We start from the raw sequence: 23,026 nt of genomic DNA, 5'->3' as shown, positions 1-23,026 counted from the left end.
AAAAATCATTCAGCCTCTATGCCAAAATCACCTTGATGAAAACCTAGATTTTAAAAGTTTTTCTTAATTACTGTACTGAGTAGCAGCACTATCAGGAAAGTAGTATACATTGTGTCCAGAAATTATATATCAGTTTTGTAAAAATAATTATTGTATTCTTATTATTTATAATGGCTCATGTTTATCACGTGTTACACTCAATGTGAACATCATTCACACCACGACATAACTCCCATCTGCCAACTGTGGCATGAAATACACTCTGGAGTATTTATGGTGTCATAGCTGCAGCAGGTTCTCTAATTTGGTCTCAAAGTTATGCTAATGAGTTGATATGGTGTCAGCAAAACTCATGTACCCTGATAAATCCCAAGACGAAGTAGTCCATGGGTCTCAGGTCAGGAGAACATCCCAATGGGATCATGAGTCCTGTGCACCCAATTCGTTGTCCAGGAAACACGTCAGTCAAAACTGTACACTTATCTGTAATGTAATGGCACAGTACCCCGTCCTGGTGGAAATAAACAATACATTAATCCTGCACAAACTGTGTTAAAAGAAACTGTTGCAGCATATCCAGGTACACTGCCACGTTGATGGGGTTTTCGGTAAAGCAGAACAGGCCCTAGATTTTGTCAGTGGATATTTCCACCCACACATTTCTTTGCGAATTCCAGGTGCTCCAGTGGGGGTGTGTGAGCCCAGATGAGAGTTATGTCGGTTAACCCCTCCACAAGTTTGGAAAGTTGTCTTGTTACTAAATTGGATCTGGCTGAGGATCTTGCAATTTGCACCTGCTTGATGGAAATCCTGGCACATGTTCATGTATTCTACCAAATCCTTGTCATGTAATTGGTGGAGAACCCACAGATTGTACAGCTTCCCCCCCCCCCCTCCCTCCTCCCAACAGTGTGTTGAAACACTTTATGTACAATCAAGAGTGGTCAAGTTCCACCGACAATCACCGCTTTGATTTTTGACTGTGTTCAGTGGGTGTTCTAATATCTCTAATTCAGGCAGCAGAGGCTGCTGAACAGCCTTGTCCACTGTATTAAACTTGTTCACTGACTGTTGAACTGCCTTATCAATAGGTCCAGGTTTTAGGAATCAGCAATTAAATCTTGTACGAATTTCACCAACCGACAACCTTTGTTCCACTCCCAAGGCTATCGTCTTATACACAGTAACATAACAGCTCTCAAAGTACCTGTAACATCAAAACACGTGCTTAGTTATGCCAGGAAGCCACTCTGTTGTTTGCAGCAGCAACAGCAACAACTTTTACATCTGCAATGCACTAGCATATTCATCTTACCCCTACTGCACCATTTCCTACGAATTTGTTACTTCATTTCTGGACACTTCTTTTTTTTAAAAAAAAGAGGATCAAAGTTCTTTCTCAAGAAGTCCTGATCTTTTTCTGGAAGCAGTGGGCACTCATAGTGTTGTGTTCAAGACAGTCTGGAATAACGACATAACTGAGATGCTCTGTTTCTTCTTTATAGCACACAACAATTAGATGGATAGTGACTTGCTCACTAGGCCATTGATAGCTCTGGAACCCATTCTGTATCAAAAATGGTTAGTTCTTACACAGAAAACTGTAAATCTTGTAGGCTTCCTCTAACATGTTTCATGAGTGAACTTAGTTGTTTTGCAAAATAAATTGATGAGCTGCCAGTGGTTGTGGCCATGTGTGCATGAGGAGCACTTGCTTGTGTGAAAATGTGTGGTTTTCTTTTCTGAAGAAACTATAATGTGTAACACTATTTGTGTTGTGCCTTTTTGTAGCTCAATGAGTCATCTTTATTCTGAGTAACAGTCTGACCTTTTCCTAATATTGTTGAATTCTGTTGTTGATTTTGCTTCGTTTCTAATTCACACCTGTCCACAGAAATCCTCACTCAGACAATGACACTGTCTATCAGCTTTTCTTCAAATGCCTTCTGAAGTATGACCTCGACTTCTTGATTTCCAGGACAAGAATTAAAGTCTCAAAAGTGACAATCTATTGATGGTGGATTGCAAAGAACCTTTGCAAGACAATGTTTGTATGTCTGTATTTCTCCACTTGTTATTGAGTTCAACCTTGCATTTTCAATCATAAGTTTCAAATTTTGGTGAATGGCACATACACGCACCTTGTGTGTACCACTAGGGCCTGGTAGAACACAGTTTCTGTATGCCTGCTTTAAATTACAAAAACATGTCCCTGTGAAACTTTAATTTTCTGACCATTGCTGTCCTTCATTGAAATAGAATCCTTTATTCCAGGCATGGCCCTCCTGATGTCACCAGCTTCATAAAGTGACCAAATGGTGTGGGCAGTTTCTACTGGCAGATTTCTCCATGGTTTTTGATCTGGATTTTCCAAGATGCATATATTCTGCAATTGCTGTAGTTTGCAGCATTGAACTCTTACATTACCTTCCTTACACTCTCTACATCTAACAAAATATACCAGTAAACCAAATGCAAAGTAGGCACTTATGCATGACATCAGTAATTACGCTGAGGTACTTTATAACAATGTGATTATGTCCTTTAAAGGTAAGAATTGTGTAACGAGAAGTGATTCAGTAAAAAAATGTTTGTGATCAGGACAGGACATTGGTGGTGTATCTGCGCAACTATGACCATGCAGCTCATTTAATTTTTGTGCCGGTCAGATGTTGGGTACTCATATAGGTATATAGTCCAGTGCAAACTTGTAGCTATATTTCACACCACTCATGCTCAGTTAGACTGACTAAGTGTTGTACATAAGACTTCAAATTAATTAATTATTATTTTATTTTGCCAGGAAAGGCCCCAGCAGGTTCTATAGAAGCAGGTTTTAGAAAATACAGAACACTGGCAGGATCTCGATGTTTGTATCCCTGCAACAGCTGTAACGATTCAGACTCCCATGAAAATCACCTGTACTACTTTCAGTGTCTTTGTTGTAGTTTACCTAAAAAAACACCACAAACCTCAAATAAGCTATGGATTTTGGTGAGGACAACTTTCTATTAATGCAACTATACTTGTCTGTTTCTAAACATTTGTTTATACATTGTGCAGGAGCAGCCCTTAAAATGTTGATGTGTGAAATCTGGGAAACAAATTCTAGTACTATGTAAAACACTGTGTGATAGGAAATAACAAAAATTATGTACTTCTAAGAATACTTGACAAGGGAGTGTTTACTGTTCTAATACCTAATATTGAAACCCTTAATGCGGTATTTTTGCCTATTTTATGATAAGAACTTGGTATCCGAAAGGTAATAGAGTTTGAGTTATTCATCGCAGTGAAATGCAATAAAATTAGAAACTACAGAAATTGAGAGTGTGTTTGCAGATAGCTTAATAATGCGTCAGAAAATGTCACGTAATTGCCGTATAAAATTATGTGCGCGCAGCATAGACAGCGCGTGTTGTTTGTGTACCCTAACTTACAGGCGTGATCATGCGTCATTTTGAGTTTGATGGACGAAATATGCGCGGCCTCGTTAATGTAAACATTTCATCTGTCGCAGCCTAAAAACGTCGCCATTATTGGCCATTGAGAAGGTTCCGAAAAGTGGAGGGGGCGGAAGGGGGACGCTTGCTTACGTGGCGCCTGTAACTGCGCAGAATTGCGCGAAGTGGTGATGCGATAGTTGGGCAACTTTTCAATTCTCTAGTCGGACAACATCTCGATCAGTTGAGCTACAGTTCAGTTGCTCATTCACTCATTTGGATATTGAATGTAACGTGCAATTAGAGGGTATGGTACTTTTTGACAACATACGTCTTATAAAGGAGATTGAGAAACGGCCTCCTTTATACAATATTGGGCACAAGGAATCCAACGATCAAATTATAAAAAGGGTGTTATGGGAGGAGGTCTACGAAACATTGTTTCCTGCGTGGAATAATCTTACAGCTGAACAAAAAGCAACAACAGGTAATACCATTTGAATTACGTTTAATAAAAACGCCAATTTCCACTGAAAATGCCTGTTCTTTTCTAGACTAAAAAGAAAACTTCCCAACAATTAACGTGGGGAACAAATTTAAAATTTATTTGGTAGCATTTACAAACATCCATTCCACAGTAAACAACGATTACATACTTAATTGAATAACCTTAATTCAAAATTAATAAGACATATTGCTCAAAACTCTGAATCTGGGAGTGCTTTGTCAAGCAGAACCGGTAGCCATTACTATTTTCATTGCCACGATTGCGAAAAGCAACAGTGGGCTTTTAATGTCCTACCCAAGTATTGTTGGGCGAGAAGCTTGGGATTCCATTTATTTCTTCCAATGCGAGTACACCGTCTAAAATGTTGACTAAGTGACGAATGCTGTTGCTCAGGAATGCCACCCACAAAAACCATCGTTTCATTTCCCAAGTTTCTTTGCACTCATGCTTTTATAGTGAGGACCTTTTATAAGTGTATTGTCAGTTGTGTGGGCAGGCTTAATGCATGGAAGATCATGCAGTTACGCCGCTTACGAGAACATAGAGTAAAAATAAGTTAAAAATAAACAGAGTTAAATCAGCAACTATTTGCAAGCAGAGTGGAGGAATAACGAAAGTTCAGACTGAAGGACTTAGGTTGACCGTTATTGAGTTCTGACTATCCATTGTGGAATAATCTTGTTACATGTGTTCTTAGAAAACGTGCACTCGAGAGCCGGGCGAATAAAAAAATCCACAAAAACTGTTTGTGTTCCCTTCGCAATATTCCTGACGAACGAAAGCATAATATGAAGCTGCTAACTACTCAGTGTTGAATATATACAAATTATACTAAAAGTGTCTCCACTTTTACCCCATTAACCAAAATGCTTGTGACTTGGACCAACAATGTAAGGTAGGCGAGAAGTATGTTTAAAACCACTTCAATAAAAAAAAAAAATGCTCGAATAAAACAACTCCCAATGTTCTGTACACTGTTACTGCATTTGCAGTACATAATACTGTAAACATTTAAAAAATAAAATGTCTTGTGGCTGTGTTGGGACTTCAGACAAGGCAATGAAGCACAGTGCAAGATGCATAGATTCCCAACCTGCTGACAACACTAATGTGTCATTTAGCACAGGAGTCTTCTCAGAAAAAACTAAAATATTGGATTGTCTAGCCAATTTACAAGAAGGGTGACTAGTCTAATGTTACCAATTGCCATCATCTGGATTCTCAAAAGCAATTGAAAGGGTAATTATGAAAGTTAATAAATAATTTAAATCAATTAATTAATGGATAAAACAGTTTTGGGAAAAATGGGTATCAATCTAGAAATTTTAAAAACTGATCATAAATTCCATAGCCTTAAAGTAATTGCAAAGGGAATTAAAAATCATGACCCTACCATGTACCTATATTTATAAAAGTAGCCTATATTTTTCTGAAGGCACTGTCAACTCTACAATTACAAAACAAGAAATAAACGATTTTCATAGAGAAATTCATATAAGAACCATGTATCATAAAAGTGTTCATTATCTGCCTAAAATCCTGTTTAGTGAACTACCAAAGGAAATTAAAAGAATATCAAAATTCCATATATTCAAAAAGAACTCAGAAATGCTAATTAGAAAAAGTTTTATGGTGTCAAGAAATACTTAAATTATCAGCTTTCAAAATAGAGCAGTGTATTTCCTTTGTCATGCAGTATCCGAAGTGCTAAACTGAAAACTAAATTGTACTCATTTAGTTATCTAATTTAGTATATTACGACATTTAGTATATTACGACTTGTTAATGTGAGTGGTTTCATATTATACGTAAGAATATTTTATTAGGGAACATGTAATCATATATCTTTCATGTCTTGTTAGCTATAAAGATCATGTAATCCTATATCATGACATTTAGAAACAAGGACGCTAAACAAATAATGAAACATTTCTTGATTTTTTCCTTATTATAAAAATTATTTGCAAGTAATAGTAACACATTAGCCTACAGAATTATATCATACAATTTCTAACAAGCAAAACCAAGAAATGACTTTGGTAGCAATTGGAATACATTTCACTTTACAGTGTCTACATAGATAACACAGTCATAGGCACGTGCAAAGGACGGGTTGAGGGAAGGTCTCATCAGGCAGCACTTGCTTTCCGAAATTTTTTGTGTCACCAATAGTTTCTGTGGCATGACATGACACATTTCAAAACCAACCAATTCATTGATATAAAGAAACAGTAATTTTAAAAGCCTTACACCCCCCGCCCCCTCTAAAAAAATTAATTTCAGCAAATGTCCTGGGTCACAAGCTATATATAACTTATGAAACTGCAGTAGGGATAATATAGTGTACTGAAGTTTGGGCTAATTGTGTTCCATATTGCTCCTTTAATGGGCACTTGTAACTTGGTGATTGATTACACATCTTCATTGACTTTGACATTTCCAGCAGTCTATGGGAAGTAAGGTGCCACTGGTTCATTTGGAAGCTTCTTCTGAAAAGAATGGAACATGTTGTGTGTCAGTTATAACAAATTATCTTGGTCTTTGATTCTCCTCTGTAATGGGAAATGGAAATTTGTTGGTCAGAGATGGTCTTAGTGGGTTGATCTGTTGATACCTTCGCAGAAGTCATAAGCTTGATTAGTGCAGTTTGGTTCATTGTATCCTTATTATAGAACATTCAACTTTTATTTATCTGAGCACATTTCATGTGAGACTGACCTGGCACTATGAACTTGTGGTCTAGAATTCATAGATTTTTGCTAATCTTTAATATTGTCATTTACATTTTGATTATGTATGCATTTGTATTATGGCCACCACAAGTGTGTGAATACAAAATACCATGTTTCACCTCAGATGATGTGTTGTACAGATGTGTACCTCTGTGTGACATGTTTGATTTACTCCTTTGCTACTATCTACTGAAGGGAAAATTAAGGTTAATGAATGGAATGAAAGGTCTTTCTGCCCTATTCAGCAATAGGAAGGAACCAATACTGCTAGGTTATATTCATGAAACTTTAGTACAGAAAATAAACAATACAGCAGTAATTAACCAGGGTAACTATAGTAGAGTCAGTGCAAGATGATCCCTGACAGCTAGCAACACTGTTGCCAGATTTCAGCTGCAGAGCACAAATGGCTGCAGGTAAAAACAATAGCTCGTTTTTTAGATAATCATCTCTGCTTAATCATCAGATATCCATTTTTTGGAAAGAATATAACAATATTGGTACAGCATAAAATATGGGGTTCATAGTTGCACATCTTGTAGGCATATTTTTAAAAGATTGGGAATTCTTAAAACAGCCTCACAATACATCTGCTCACAAATGAAATTTTTTTCTCAACAACATGGACCAGTTTAAAAACAACAGTGACATTCATGATTATAATACCAGAAAAAAGAAAGACTTACACTATCCTTTGCTCAACCTATCTTTGGCACAGAAGGGGGTAAAATATGCTGCTATAAAATTTTTTGACAAATTACCAGATGCAATAAGGTGTCTGACAGACAGCAGTAATAGCTTCAAAAATAAATTTAAATCATATCTCCTTGACAACTCCTTCTATACCATAGATGAATGATCATGTCCACAACGAAGTAGAGTTCACTACAATCTGTACGTCTCCTACAGACTGAAATAACTTTTCTTAAAGAAATTGCCAATTACTCTACGTAGATGACTGTGTTTTAGTGTAATAGGTGAGAAGCTACATCACCGATTGTCTCGGAGTTAAATTCACATGCAGGACAACTGCTAAAGTTAATTCGATGTAAATGAAGTGGCAAGGAAGCATTGTTGAATAAAAGACAAATTATGGTTGATATCATGAAATGGTTCAAATGGGACCTCTTGAACCATGGTATGAAAATGATTTGAAGTTGCTGCATTGCATAATAACTACCTTTCTGCTGTTTGGTTTCATTCCCCTTCTGTTGCCACTGGAGTAGAGCAAGATGCTGGATGCCATGCATATAATCTTTATACAATGGTTTGTAGTTTCGAATTTGCCTGCTGATATTGCTTGTTCAGCTAAGATGTTCACTTTCTCATTGTATTTTATGCTTACATGACAATGTACCCATAAAAGATTAATAATTTGGCCTTTCCTATGGCAGCAGCTAATTTTCTTAACCACACCCAGAATATGTTGGTTAGTTGATTTATTCCAACTCTGAGGCTCAAATGTTTTTGAAGATGCTCTGGGAATACCCTGTAGAATGAAGATATAAATTTAATGGCCTGTAAGCCATCTTGGGAGTTTGTATGTCTTCCGGACTCGAAGCTGGGGAAAAACAAAAGCTGCCGCACATTGCCCACTGAAACTGTCAGGGATCAACCTATGCTGACTCTAGTACAGATGTGTGTGTGAACCCTAGGTATCTAATGTAATCACATGTATAAAAGATAAGTGCAACAGTGAAGATAATCTTGCTTCCACTTGCACAGGGTACTGCAACTTCCACAAACATATAAAAAGAGACAAAACCTCTACACCACTTTAGGATGATACATCTGAATGTGCAGTGTGTCAGAAATAAACTCAGTATACTAAAGGTATTTGTAAATGAGAACTTGTCATATTTGTTATTATTAACTGAAAATGGTCTAAAATGCATTAAAGCTAGCTACTATACTCTAGATGGTTATGTACTGACAAACAGTTGTAGAAAACAGTATGAGACTGGTGGTGTGAAAATCTATGTCACTGAACAATTTCCGTGTAAGGGTCTTGCTCATATTGAGCAATCCAGCGAAGAGTGCACATTAGAAGTGGGTGGTATTGTAATCCAACTAGAAGAGATTGCTAAAAAGCAAAACATAAAGTAATAGGAATATAGACTACCATTTGCTTTACAGTTTCTGTAACATAATTAGGCAGACTGGTTCCAATGACCTTACTGTACTTGGAGACCTTATTATTGATGCAAACTCGAGCAACATAGCTAATTTGAAACTTTTTGACGTATTAACTTCATAAAATAAATTAGAAATATGGTTTCTTTGGACACCAGGATCCCAGCTTCTAGTTCTACCAGAACATATTATACAATAATTATCAATTAAGTATAACAACATAGACTTTAATTATTCAGACTACCTTTCACAATAAATAGAATACAGAAAATCAGCTTCTAAAAGAACAACGAAAAATTTTATAAAGAACTGAGCTTTGAATAACAGTAGCACCAACTCTCTTAAAACTAAACTAGCTGATGAGAAATGGAATACAATCTACCATGTGGAAGGGCCAGATGGCTAACGGGGTGAGTTTTACATTATTCTACTGAGGCACTTTGAGTCTTTCTGCCAAATTACAGAAATGCAGAGATGGCCAACAAACACTCAGAATGGAAGCAATAACAAACTCAGACTTCCTGCCAACCTTGTTAAACTTGGGCAGTATGTTCCTTACCTAGATGTCCTGCACAAATCAACAAGACAGCATATTTTTAATCAAAAATGTAACATGGCTAAGAAAGCCGTTAAAGTAGAAATTTCAAACCTTAGAAAACTAGTCCATGGTAATGAAATACCAGGGTTCACTAAAGTAAGCAAAGCCTCCTGGAAACTGATCAGTAAGTAGTGAAAAATCTCCGCAACTAGGGATAACAAACCCTTATGCAATGTATAGGATGTTAATATTACAAAAGACTCAAAAGCAGTATGTAACCTTTTTAATAAACGTTTCATATCACCAACAGGAAATCTAATGCACTAAACATGCACAAATCACGTTACTCAAATAATGGATTTTGAATTTGACAAGATCAAGGAAAATGAAATAGATAATTCACACATAAAGGAACAAACACTCAGTTGGATGGGATGGTACGTCAAGTGCCATAGTTAAAAAATGCATGAAAGAAATTGTTAAACCACAGGAAAGATCGCTGTGCAACAACTGTGGTTACTGTATTTCTCCACAAAGTGTAAACCCTCCAAGACGAAGGAATGGAGAGCACGGGCATATCCTTAGATCTTTCCAAAGCCTTTCACTCAGTCGACTGTAGGCTTTTGTAAAGAAACTGAAGGCATACACATCAAAGACTCATCAAAGCATTTATTGTCCACGTACTTGACAAATTGCAAGCAGTGTACTAAACTTTCATACAAATTAGGGGACCCACTTTCCTCTGTGGCTAACTTTTGAATTGTGGGACTGATGATCTCGCCATTTGGTCCCATAACCCCTCTCAGTTAATCAATCAGTCAATAGATTTCCAGACTACCAGAGGTAAAGCAATCCAGGGGGTGTTGCAGGGGTCAGTCCTTGGTCCCTTCCTCTTCTAGCTTCATTTCAGTGACATGGTACAACCCTTTAGCTCACATCTTATAAGCTACACCAGTGACACTTCCCTCTTATTTTATGAGAGAGACTTTGAGACATTACAGTCAATTGCAACTAAGGGTGTAATGGAAGTAACCACATATTTTCTACACAAAGGCCTAGACACATAACATCAACAGATCCCAGCTACTAACATTTAAAACAACTGTCTCACAAGAGAATGGCAAAAATAACTTGAAGCCAAACCTTATAAATAGTATACAATGGCACAATTGATCCATTTCTTAATAATTGTATTGAACTGTGTGGCAGACCTCCATCTGAATAGTATATTAGTGTTACAGAAGAAAGCAATTAGGTTAATGCATTGCCTAAGGTCCAGAGAGTCCTGTTGTGAAATGTTTATCCAGCATAAATATTTAATAGTATATTCCTTTTATTTATATAAATTTATTATACTTTTATGAAAAATAAAACAAAGTAAATAAATGTAGTAGTACACATAATTATGACGTTCTAAGTAAGGGTGACTACTTCAGACAGAACACAAAATTAAAAATAATGAACAATTGTCATTAATTGGTAGATATAGTTCAACAAGCTGTACTTTAACTCTTGAGTGGACATGCCTACATATAAAGCGCACTAAACTCAAATAAAATTGAAACTTCCTGACAGATTAAAACTGTGTGCCAGACCGAGACTCAAACTTGAGACCTTTGCCTTTCACGGGCAAGTGCTCTGCCAAGTGCGACTCACTACCCATCCTCATAGCTTCAGTTCTGCCAGAAAGGCAAAGGTCCCGAGTTTGAGTCTCAGTCCGGCACACAGTTTTAATATGTAAGGAAGTTTCATATCAGCGCACACTCCGCTGCAGAGTGAAAATCTCGTTCTACAAATAAAATTGTTTTGCACCGTTCCATTGTTGTTCCACAATGGTGAACCAATAACTATTCCCTCGTTATTGCTTCAGCTAACACTGTGATTAATTGTGTCGTCATTCGCCCATGAGAGAAGCAGAAATATAAAATAAAGAGTGAGGTAGGTCCGAAAAAATTTACAATCTGTGCAAGAAACTGACCAACACTATGAGCTAGGTGCACAGTCCCACAATGAAGCAGTTGCCTATGATAATGAATAATCGAATAAGAAGTTTGTTGGGATCCGATGCAGCTCCGCTGTTAAATGCTTCGAGTGGGTTATTACTGTGGGATAATACTTGTCCTTGCAGTAGAGTAATATAATGAAAGTTTTTATTATTGTTAAGTTAAACAGTGGTTTAGTGCATATTATGTGAGATTATTTTATCGATGTTTCATTAAACTAAGCTTAAACTATGATTCCGCCCTTACATGTTTACCTTGGTCACACGAAGATAACTACTCTTTAAATGTATGCTATATGCCTGCTTGTGTTATGAAAATTGGTGTGTCCGCTGTAGAGTTAAAAACCTATGAAGCAAAGCTGTTGCACAGGAAGTTAAAAGCTTTCCTAGTAAACAATGTTTTGTGTACATTGAAGCAAGAATGTAGAGTGATGGTGAGTGGGCTTAAGTTTTCTCCTTTCAGCTTGTAGAATAGTGTTTCTCATACACATGTAGAGATATCAAATGGTTTGTTGCCTTTGCAATTCCTTCTTCAGGAAGTTCATTTGGAGCTAGTGTCTTCTCATATCACATGAACCTATACCACTTGATGATACATATGTCTTAATTATTGCCTTTGTCATTAATTTCTACTTTCCTTCTGGCTGATAAGAAACATTTTTACAATGGGCATAATCTGTCCACTAAAACAAAGGATCAGCTGGCTGCAGTTCGCCAATGGCTAAATGCGCTTTTGACTACACTTAGCTGCCTTCAGGCTGTTGGCACGGGGTGTAGTGGTGACAGAAAATCTGGCATGTCGCATGGGACAACTCGCGTGTCAGCAGGGCTAGTGGCGGATGGTAACATGTTTGCGTTGTTCATGGTTGAGGGCTAGTGAATAGGGGGCCATTCCGTCAGAAGGGTACAAGCACATGTGTGTGTGTGGGATTTCAACTTCATGTTGCTGCCAGCTCTCCATCCCGAGAATAATTTAAGTGTGAGAAGTTTGCAGGAGGGCAGTAAATTCAGAAAGTTTGTTAAAAATACTACAATTTACTGATAAAATTTTGACTGTCACGATGTCTTTACTCTGAACGCAGACTGACTTCGCTATCTGTGAGTCGTCTGGTGGGTGTTCGCCAGAGAACCTCAGTCTACTGCCTAGCCTACAAAACCCACATGTGCGCTCCACAAGTTCTCTGCTACTTGAGTAAAGGCTTCCTTTGTGTAGTGCACACCTGATCTACCACAGCGAGGCTTACAATTCCCCACCTGATAACACAGGTCCAGAAATCTGCATCCAAGGCCTTTAGAGAATCGTCATCATTGGTTTGAATATTGCAAATTTTTTCAGCAAATTCTTCTTTTGACATACTAAATTGCAGAAGTTATGAGGCGATTAAATTCATCTTGAGATCATATTAACTGGCACCTTACCATTCCCAATTTCTAACAAATGGTGCGAGAAATGAACGCTATGGTAAACGACACAGTTCGGTTCCAACACAGTGTCACATTAAATAATTAAGTCAAAATGAAAATAAATCTGAATCTATGAAAATTCAATTTAGCAAAGCACTTGGATATTTCAGACCAATTGGTGAAGAGCTTCTGGAGAAACACATATTTACATTTTTATTTATATCTAGATAATATACCACACATGCTTTCTTTGCCTGACATGACCTTGTACTTTCATTTTGAGAGTAAGTAATTTGCCTTTGAGTCATAAGTGATTACTTACCCATGTGCTAGTTAGTACTCATAGTTCTAGAAAACCCCACAACAACATATGAGAGAAGTGATGTGTTTGACAAATTCCATGAGTGCTGCAGGGAGTTGCTTCAGTATAAATGAAATACTGTGGTTCTATTTGGTGACACAGCAGTTTATTCTTTTACTGTTTCATTTCAGGGCGAGATGTTCAACAGCGCTGGAAAAACATACGCACGTGTTTCACACGAGAATTAAAGGCACAGCGTAGGTTGAAGTTGGGGCAAATTTCACATAAACGAAGGAAGTATGTGTATTTTGACAATTTACTGTTTCTCCTGCCATCAATAAAGCCACGGAGTACCTATAGAGAGACCACTCCAATCAAAGAGAAGGAAACACTTTCCAGCGATGAACTTACAACTAATACTATTTTCATCCAGAAATATGAAGCAGAATCGGAGAGGCTAGAGGACCCTCTGCTCATCTCACCTACAGCTAGTGAAGAACCAAAGAGGCCAGAGGAATCTCTCCTTCAGTCACTTACAGTTCATGAAGAATCAAACCAGACCAGACCAGAAAAATCTCTTCCTAAGCCACTTACAGTTAGAGATAAGACAGCAGCTGAATGTGATGCAGACACACATTTTGTGTTATCTCTTGTACCATTTCTGCAGTCACTAAATGCGGAAAATAAACTCATTGCACAAATTGAAATATTGCAAGTATTTAAAAAAATTGAAGAAAGGCAACGACGGCCCTTACCAAGCAGTGAAAGTTTGTGCACAGTCAACTTAAATTAGTTAAATGTGTCTGCAAAGGAAAGATCAACTGACAAATAATGGCAAGAGTGTTTCAGGAAATTGTAAAAGATTCAGGAACTGCATGCATCAGCCCAGAGTTTGTAATCCGTAAGATGTATTTGCAGTCTTTGTCAACCAAAGGAAGATGTCAGCAATACTAATAAATGATTGATGAGTGTTTCCTCACATTCATCATTGTAGATTTATACAATCCTCACATGTTAAATCAGCAAGAAATTCATTCTTGCATTATACACCTAGATCATCTTTTGACTTCATTTCTTTGCACACAACACAAAAATAATCAACTTAATGAACAGGGAAAAAAGTAACATTGCACCGGACACCATGTTTCAGTTGGTCATAAACAAGCGTAACGAAGGTATTGCCATGGCTCACAGGTAATAGAAAGAACTGTCTTAGCACTGAATAAATGCAATGGAATTTTATAGTATGACGTGAGATAATATTATATTCCTTGAAAAACTTCTTGTTCAAAATTTCATGAAATAGGTCCACCTCCATAGCAGAACAATCATCTTGTCTGACAAGACAACATTCCCAGGTGTAAATAAATAATCTTGATGAAACTTGACAGGTCTGTAGAGGGTTAAAAATAATGCAATACATATTTTTTGTTCCTGCCTAATTTCACTTTCAAGAGGTAAAACACACCCAGAAGGTAATGTGTCATACTAGGTTTGACTATCTTTGAAAGCATGAAGTACAGAAAGTGTGTATCATATAGAGGTTAAAATGTAATTAAACTATCTGGCTTGTAACTATCCACCCTCTGTACTATATGGCCTACTTAATTAATATCATAATAATACTTTACCACAATGAAATTAGTATTAATTTATTGTACAAACAGCACTTTTCCAAACCTTTAAGAAGCAGGTGCTGGCTACAATGCTGTGTGGGATTTTAAAATGTTTTATGCATCTTTCGTGCTTCTATCACATCTGGAGTCACAGTTATATGGTGCAAATTGTGTCGTTAGTACTGAATAAATTACCAGAACCGTTCTTTAACAAATGATACTTGGAAGCCCTCTTCCAACTTGTAGTGATTATACATCAGAAACTACGTGCTGTAAAGTGATTTCATTCTGGGGTAGCAGCCAAAACTATTGCTTTGGAGCTAGAGTAAGAATAAGTACTGTTGGATAATAAAAGAAAAATTGTGCAGAAATTGAAAAGTGGTGCCCTTCTCAAGCCAGTGGATGTGGAATTAAAGCAAGGACGGCGATGTTGAAAGATACACTCAAAGAAGTTGAGGAAGCTTCATTTTTGTGGCGTGAACATTTAAAAGGAAGAGGTTACTGGGCTGCTATTTGCTAGAAAAGTCATTGCAATTTCAGGAGCATATAGAAGATGATTCAGAATTTACTGACAGTGATGGACGACTGTATCAGTGGGCCGGGGGGGATTCAGTATTAACCAGATTACTATTAGTGAAGAGGCTTTATCCACTGACAAAAATGTTGTGCCATTATTTAAAGACTACTTTTCAAAGTTAATTGACAAGGAGGGAACTTATAGTGAACAATTGTACAGTTGCTGTGAGAGTGGTTTGTATTAAAAGATGCTCCCTAGAAAAACGCTTGCTTCAAATACAGGTGTTGCAGCACCTGGTTACAACAAAAGTAAGAAATGGGTAACAATATTGGCTTGCAGTAATGCAACTGGCAATTACAAACTTAGGCTTACATTAATAGGGAAATCGTGGAAACCTAGAGCTTTCAGAAACATAGAATCAGGAATCACTGCCCCTATATTCTTATCAAAAGAAAGCATGGATGAATTTAGAAATATTTAAAACCTGGTTTCAAAATGAATTTGTACAGCTGTAGAGAGATATGTGAAAGACAAAATTTACCGAGAAGAGCCTTCTCATCTTGCCAGTGACAACTCACACATGGAGATATCAGAGCATTATTTTTACCATCAAACATGGATGCTCTTTGTCAGCTGATGGACAATTGCATCCTCGAAACATTTAAAAAGTATTATTGCCACCATCTGATCAGTTCGTGGACATTAGCAATTGATAATAATGGATACTGTGTAAGCATTCTGAAGAGGATTGACTTGCTACATGTTGTAAGGTGGTTGCCCAAACTTGGGAAGAGATTCCGAACATGTCACTTGTAAGGCCTTGGGAAATTGTTTTAGACTATGAAGGTGGACATCTTCATTTTGAATCGACATGTGGAGCCAAAATCAAAGACGGAATGGTGATACTCTTTTGTTGCTCAGAAATGTACTGGACTGTGAGGATGAGGAGCATATCAGAGAATGGATGGCAAATAATGAAGTGGATGAACTAACCTGCAACAATGTGATGGAAATGCTTATGCAGGGGGATGTAGTACAAGAAGAGGGGTCAAACTTAGATAATAGGAGAAATCTCGTACCACATTCGAAAGGGTTCAAGATGAATTAAGTAGTGCTGCAGTACATTAGTGATATTGTCGGTTTGCATAAGTGGAGGGATGTTGCAGCACGGAAGAAGGCTCAAAATGTGAAACACTCATCTTTCAAAGACTTTTTTAAAACCTCGAACTTATAAGTTTCATCTTTTTTGCTAGACCGGACATTTCAAATGTGCATAATGATATATTCATACTTGAGAATGCAGATGGTTCTACGTTTCCTGTAATAATTTTTGAAGGTTGCAGTATGTGCATATCAAACAATTGTAACTACCATGGTTTACGTAAGAAGTCAGAATACATTAATAAAATTGAATTTTGGTTGTAATGAAGGATGTTTGGAATGGTACAGCTGGAGTCAGAAGAGAGAATTTATAGAACTCCTGTCTGTCCACCTTCTTTGTTATCCAACCTGACCTTCCACCACATTAGGCTGCATATTCGAGAGTCTACTATAATCAATTTCTGTAATAATTTGAAATTTTGCAAACTACTCCACAACCATTAATTTATGTTTGGAAAACTTGTGTTGCAACATAAATTAAAGAAGCTTTCATACAACATCTACCCATTTGTAGTATAGCTGCATTCCAAAATGCCATTTTTCAAAAATAAGTTGTACACAATATGCAGTCAGAGTATTTACAAAATACTTAATTAAAATATCTAAACATTCATTATTATACTAATTTTTGTTATACTTATTTTTGTTTTATGTGTTAAATCATATTTTTACTTTTTAAATTGATTGTATGTGGTGTTATTTTTACATATTTGTATTTTATTAATATAAAATAATGAGTAACCCACCATTACTTTACAAAATAATTACAATAATGATAATCTGTAAAGTAATGTGTAAAACATAACTTTTTTTACACCATGCACATAAAATAAAATTTCTTTACATAATGTACACAGTGGGCAACACAATACAGTAGAAACCTGCTAATCCAGTACCTTCAGGATCTTTGCAGCCCTGGACTACCGAAAATGCCGGATTACGAGCATCGTCAAAAATAGCAGTGTGATACATGGCAAACAATGGACAATGGCCAATGGGCAGCAAGCCTTTGATTGTTTATCATACATTGTATGCTTTTGTTAAAGTGGTGGAAAATGTTTAATACTGTATAAAACAACATTTTAGAGAACAAATGTAAGACTTCATTGCATCATCCTGTAATGTAATTTTAAGATTTTATGTTAAGTTCAGGACAGTACAGTATTATATTGTAGTACAGTACTTTTTATGGTTTATACTACAGTACATACAATTTTAAGATTTTATGTTAAGTTCAGGACAGTACAGTATTATACTGTAGTACAGTACTTTTTATGGTTTATACTACAGTACATACAATATTTTTATCATTTATTCATTTGCAATAAGAACTAATGTCCTATTCCTTTTTTGTGATTGATTATCTACTATTCAGTGGTGGATTTTCAAAAAATTAACAATAAAGATTTTTTTCTGAACTGCTTTGGTGCAGAATAAAGCCTGATACTCTTGGGAAGTCTTGGCAAAAATTCTGGCTGTTCTTAAACTGCTAGATGTTGCTCAAAATGAAATAAGAAATTTGGCATGAGATGAAGTTTTGGACTGGACAGACATTGACAGTAGTCAAAGTAATTTCAGACAAACATATAGCAGAAAATGTGACAGGGGCACAATGAGAACACTGCAACCACCAGATATCGAATCCGATGAAGAAGAAGGGTCTGATGCAACAAACTCAACACCTCCATCTACGAGGAAGGATATTGATACATTTATAAGATTTTCTGAAAGCAGCAAATCATACAACATTGCAGACCTTATAAATTTAATTTGAGTGTGCCATACTGTCAGATGCCACATTAACAGGCTTTTACTGTAAAAACAAGTTTTGGTATGATTATCAAATTGTGGTGGGTGATGCTCTAAATATCCTGATTTGCATCAGACATCTTTCAGCACATTGAAAACCATTGGTAAAAAGAATTGATTATGTACTTGTGACTGCAGTCTCTCACATGGAGATTGATGTCACCATCATACAGCAGAACCGAATCTGGAAATCCCAATATCGAAAGCCTTATACGTCCAACAGCTGTACCCATTATGTCAAGTCTTTTGGGATCACTAGATGAAAAAGTTCATTTTCCTCAGGTGTGATACTTAAAAACGATTCTTTCACACTGAACACCACCAAGAATCTAACATTAATACAGATTTTTCTCCCATACTGGGAAAGAAAACTTTTATCAGATACCTTTTGATGTGGTCAGATATTAGTTTACTGTATTTCAATGCTGTTGTAAGAACATTTTGGGCATCAAAGAGATTTTTAGTTCTAATTCATTAGCTTCTTTAAAAAAATATGAAAAGAATACCAAGCAATTTGTCATTGGAAGGTACTGAATTCTGTATCTTTGTGGCATATCTCCATAGGCACTCGTGAACAGCATCATGCAAACAGTCAAACAGCGTATGTATCATCAGCAAATGGCACCGTGCTGAGACGATATGTTCTTGTACATACTACTCATTGTGCTATCCGTTAAGAACAGTTCTTCACGACGTGATGAATGTGATTTCAGGACTTGTTTTGTACATTAATACGTGTTTATAAAAGGACTGCATAATGTGGTAACACACTTTTTACCATCTCCAGTGGCACCATGTGCGGTATCATTTCTCACTAGCCACAACTGTGGTTTCCCACCTACCAGCTCATGGGGCACAGGTCTGTACTGCTAGTTGCTGACACCATAGACCATGTCACGAGTATGCCAAGAGCTGCGCACACTGCAGTCTTCTCACTAACATATCCTGTTATATAAACCAGTGCCACCAGTTCTGCAGCAGTGTGATAGAACTGTACATTGCCACTGGACTTCCATCGCACATTACACTCTTCAGAACATCTCCTCCCTCATGGACTGCTCTTTTGAGTGCACTGATTTCTGTACTTGGCCATCAACATGATGGGCTTATCTTTGGATTATTCTTTGGACTGCCTGCGCTTGTCAATATTCAATGTACTTGTGTTGTTGAATAAACGTGTTGCCAAACTGAAACTGCATATTATGTTTAAAATACACCATTTTACACTTATAGAAGGTGCCAACTGTTAACACAATTAATATTTTCTAAATGATAATAGGATTTCATTAGTGTGGAATACCCCATGAGTTCTATTAATTTGCAGGAAGTGGAACTGAAGGACACCATTGTAGTATTGATTTGTGATAGCATGGTTGGACAGTTGACTATTATGGAATAAGATAATGTCCTGTGGCTTGATGGATTGGAGCTCCTTGACGTAGCAATGATTGAGAATGAGTATATATCAGAAACTCATGAGGAGTCCTTTATCCCAAATGAAGTCCTTTCTTCAGAAACAAGATTAAATTTTTAAAATAATAAACCTGCAGTTGAATTTTGGAAAATTGGAAAGGAGGGGAAAAGGTCACTTTCATCTGTGGCTTACTTCAGTGGCACAGCTGTATTGCTGGGAAAATTGTGTTCTTCGCTGTGGCTCAAAACATGATAAAAGATGAAGGTAACGCATTGCTGCACCTTACAAAAGGTTTCAGAGGCTATGGATCATCATACTGATCTTCAAAAGTGGGCCTTGCAAGTAAAGGTAAATAATTTTGAGGCAGACACTAAATGGCTATTGAATTTACAAAAAGTGAACAGAACTGTGTATGCAAAAATAACAAAATTTATTATTCGAAACTACGTAAATGACCAGGGATGCCTCTGAAGGTGGTAACAACGCATGCTACCACATGACGTAGTTCTTTTATAATCCTCAAATAGCAGTCTTTATATATGGCTATTAATATATAAAACAAATCCTGAAATCAACATTGTCTTACAGTGAAGAATCTGTTGCAGCAACTGTTCTCAGCTGATAGTGCACTGGGCAGTATATATTTGAATGCATCACCTCAATATACTGCCGTTTGCTGATGGTACGTAAGCTGACTGACTGTTTGCATAATCTTCACGAGTGCCTATGGAGATGTGCCCCAGAGACAATTTCACTTAACATTTCAGCCTACAGTCTCAGCAGCTGGCAAATTCCTTACTCCCTTTCCATACTTTTAAAAGAAACTAATGGAGAGTTTGGACTGAGAATTTGAGAATCTCATTTTTATGTCTCAAATGTTCTTGTAATAGCACTGAAATATAGTAAACTAACATATGACCACATCAAAAGATATTTGATGGAAGTTTTCTTTCCTAGTGCAGGAAAAAAAAATCTTTATTATTGTTAAGATTCTTGAGATGGTCAGTGTGAAAGAATGGTTTTGAGTTTCATACCTGAGGACAAGGAACTTGTTCAACTGTTGATACCAAAAGCCACAACGGGACTGGTACAGTCATTGGACATATACAGCTTTCGACGTTGAAAGAAATTCATAAAAAGATTTCCAGATCTAGGTCTCCTGAATGATTACGTCAGTCTCTACTTGAAAAACAATACAATCAAGCTGCTGTTGCGAGTACATAATCAATTCTTTTCACTGCAGTTTTCCAGTGTAATGAAATATGCATGGTAGAAGTCAGTATATTAGAGAACAGTCTGGCAAAATTTGAGAATCCTGCTGAATATTGTTTTATATTGTGGTGTCCATCGTTTGTGTTGTGTGAAGAAATTTCATTTGTTTTACGTACAGTGTTTTTTTTTTTAAAAATGTTATGGTTTAAGCATTTCTTTATAATGTTGCAGTTTTTTGTGCACCTACTTTATTAACAACATTTAAATCTGCACAAACATGTGAGAGTGTGAATAACTCAAGAACATTACAGAGTGGGGAAAATAAATGTGAGGACAGAGAATAAACAGAAGTCAGCAATAACACTGCAACACACAAATCTTAGTCACATCTTTATCGTAATTCATCAGTCTCCTGCCCCCTAATCCTCCCACATGCCAATGGTATTTTCTGTGGAAATGAACAGGTGTCCTGTTTGAGTGACAACAGGTGATTAGGTGGTGCTTCTACCAAGTCTGCTGCAAATGTTTTGGGCATTTTGTCCAGAATCCACTACAGCTTCTCTGGTTTGCAGGTGCGAGCATAGAAGATGCTAAAAGCGGATTCTAGGTGATTAGTGGAAATCATAGTTGAGGTATCATCAACATTGATCTTAACCCTCTGTTGCATGGCACTGCCATTTGGCAACAAACCGTAAATGTACATATAACGTTAAAGAAAGCACCCAAATGTTCATAATGCTGCCGTCTGGCAACACACACTGTCTGAATGGCTTGCGTCAGATTTTGTTTAGAATAAATATGTTGGCAGAAACAAATTGTTGCCGAAGGTGCATAAACATGCACGAAAGCAGCTGAAAGCGTGAATTATTTCTGCCTCTTGGATCACATCTAGTTAGATTGTTAAGGCATGTAAAATGATGCTTAGTGACAGGGTATATTTCCATGTCTCTGTAACAGAATGATTAATAATTAATCAATATTTTCAGTTTATTGCCATGCATCAACAAGCCTAAAATACTGAATAAATCAAAATTCCTATGTTCAACCTCTTAAATAGCATTTTATATGTCAGACCCTACCCCTAGTTATTTTTGTCATTGAAATAGGTTTCCTTAAATAAATGTCATGGAATAGGGGGTTAAATGTCTTTTTTGTCTCGACCAAGGACTGTATACGGTCCGTCACACGCTGGTTGCAGGGCCTCGCACACAGCGTCATGTCTGGAAAAACTTGGTCAGACTTCCAGATAGCAGCGAAAATGGAAGGGCGGCTAGTATGCTGCTATCTCAGTGGGACTGGACGCAGTTGGCGAATGTGCGAACATAACTTTTGAACAAAGTCTGATGCCTCATTAAGATCATTAGGCTGCCACCAAAGAATTCACCAGAGAATCGAATTGGTTGACCACAAACCACTTCTGTTGCTGTGGTATTAAGATCACATGGAAACCCAGTACGACAACTGGCAGAGCTTCTGTCAAACATTGTGATCCATGGCATCTTAGGCGTACATTTAACTGGCAGTGCAAATGCTCAACTAAGCCATTTGTTGCTGGATGACGTGCTGCAGTACAAATACGCTTCATGCCTAACGGACCAGCAAGCGACTTGGATAGAAATTGATGAAAATTACCTGCCTTGGTTGGTGGCAATTCAGAAAGAGACTCTGAAACAATCAAACCATCCACTGAAGAATGTGGTTTCAGCTGTGGCATCGACCATGGGGAAAACGTCAGGCCAGTGGATGAAGTGGTCTGTGGCAGTTAGGCAGTATGTGTATGCTTCAGATGGTAATAACAACCCTAAAATATCTGTCCAAATGCTCATATCGTTGGTTGGGTGGAATGAAATGGCGAATGGGTGCATTGAATTGTCGGGTGGTCTTATTATGTTGACAGACCACACACTGATGCACAAAAGCTTTGCAGTCTCTGTCCATATTTGACCATAGAAAACCTCACTTAACCAGCCTTGTTGTACTTCAGTCACCAGAGTGGTAAAAATTGTGTAGCAGGGACAAATTGTGCAGCAATGAGATTGCCTGTTGCAGCTCACTATCGTGTTGCACCAAGGTGAGTGCTTCAAAGTTGACTTCACCTGTAATTGCGTCTTTGCAGGAGAGGGCATCTACTGGTGTATAGAGTTCTCCATCAAGATGGACAATATTTGTTGTGAATTGTGCTATTCATAGCCAAAGTGTCACAGTTGATGGAGTGGTGCCTTTTCTGGTCTCTGAC

General features: G+C 37.2%; 1 protein-coding gene across 3 annotated transcripts; it reads left to right on the top strand.

Annotated features, from left to right (window-relative positions):
* The first annotated feature begins 3,630 nt into the window (after window positions 1-3,630).
* Window positions 3,631-19,383, top strand: LOC126092470 (uncharacterized). 3 transcript variants are annotated; one of them, XM_049908082.1, is made up of 2 exons: window positions 3,631-3,930; window positions 13,253-19,383. In XM_049908082.1, the coding sequence occupies exons 1-2, from the start codon at window positions 3,753-3,755 to the stop codon at window positions 13,852-13,854; spliced, it is 780 nt and encodes a 259-aa protein (XP_049764039.1). In that variant the 5' UTR covers window positions 3,631-3,752; the 3' UTR covers window positions 13,855-19,383. The 3 variants fall into 3 exon arrangements, 1 of the variants encoding a protein (XP_049764039.1); XR_007521340.1 differs by lacking the exon at window positions 3,631-3,930 and adding an exon at window positions 4,201-4,846 and having other exon boundaries at window positions 13,253-13,372; XR_007521339.1 differs by lacking the exon at window positions 3,631-3,930 and adding an exon at window positions 4,201-5,190 and having other exon boundaries at window positions 13,253-13,365.
* Window positions 19,384-23,026: the final 3,643 nt, after the last annotated feature.

This window comes from Schistocerca cancellata, chromosome 7 (genome assembly GCF_023864275.1).
Source record: "Schistocerca cancellata isolate TAMUIC-IGC-003103 chromosome 7, iqSchCanc2.1, whole genome shotgun sequence".
Taxonomy (NCBI): Eukaryota; Metazoa; Arthropoda; class Insecta; order Orthoptera; family Acrididae; genus Schistocerca; species Schistocerca cancellata.
The sequence above is the reverse complement of the archived record's forward strand: the minus strand, read 5'-3'. Positions and strand labels throughout refer to the sequence as shown.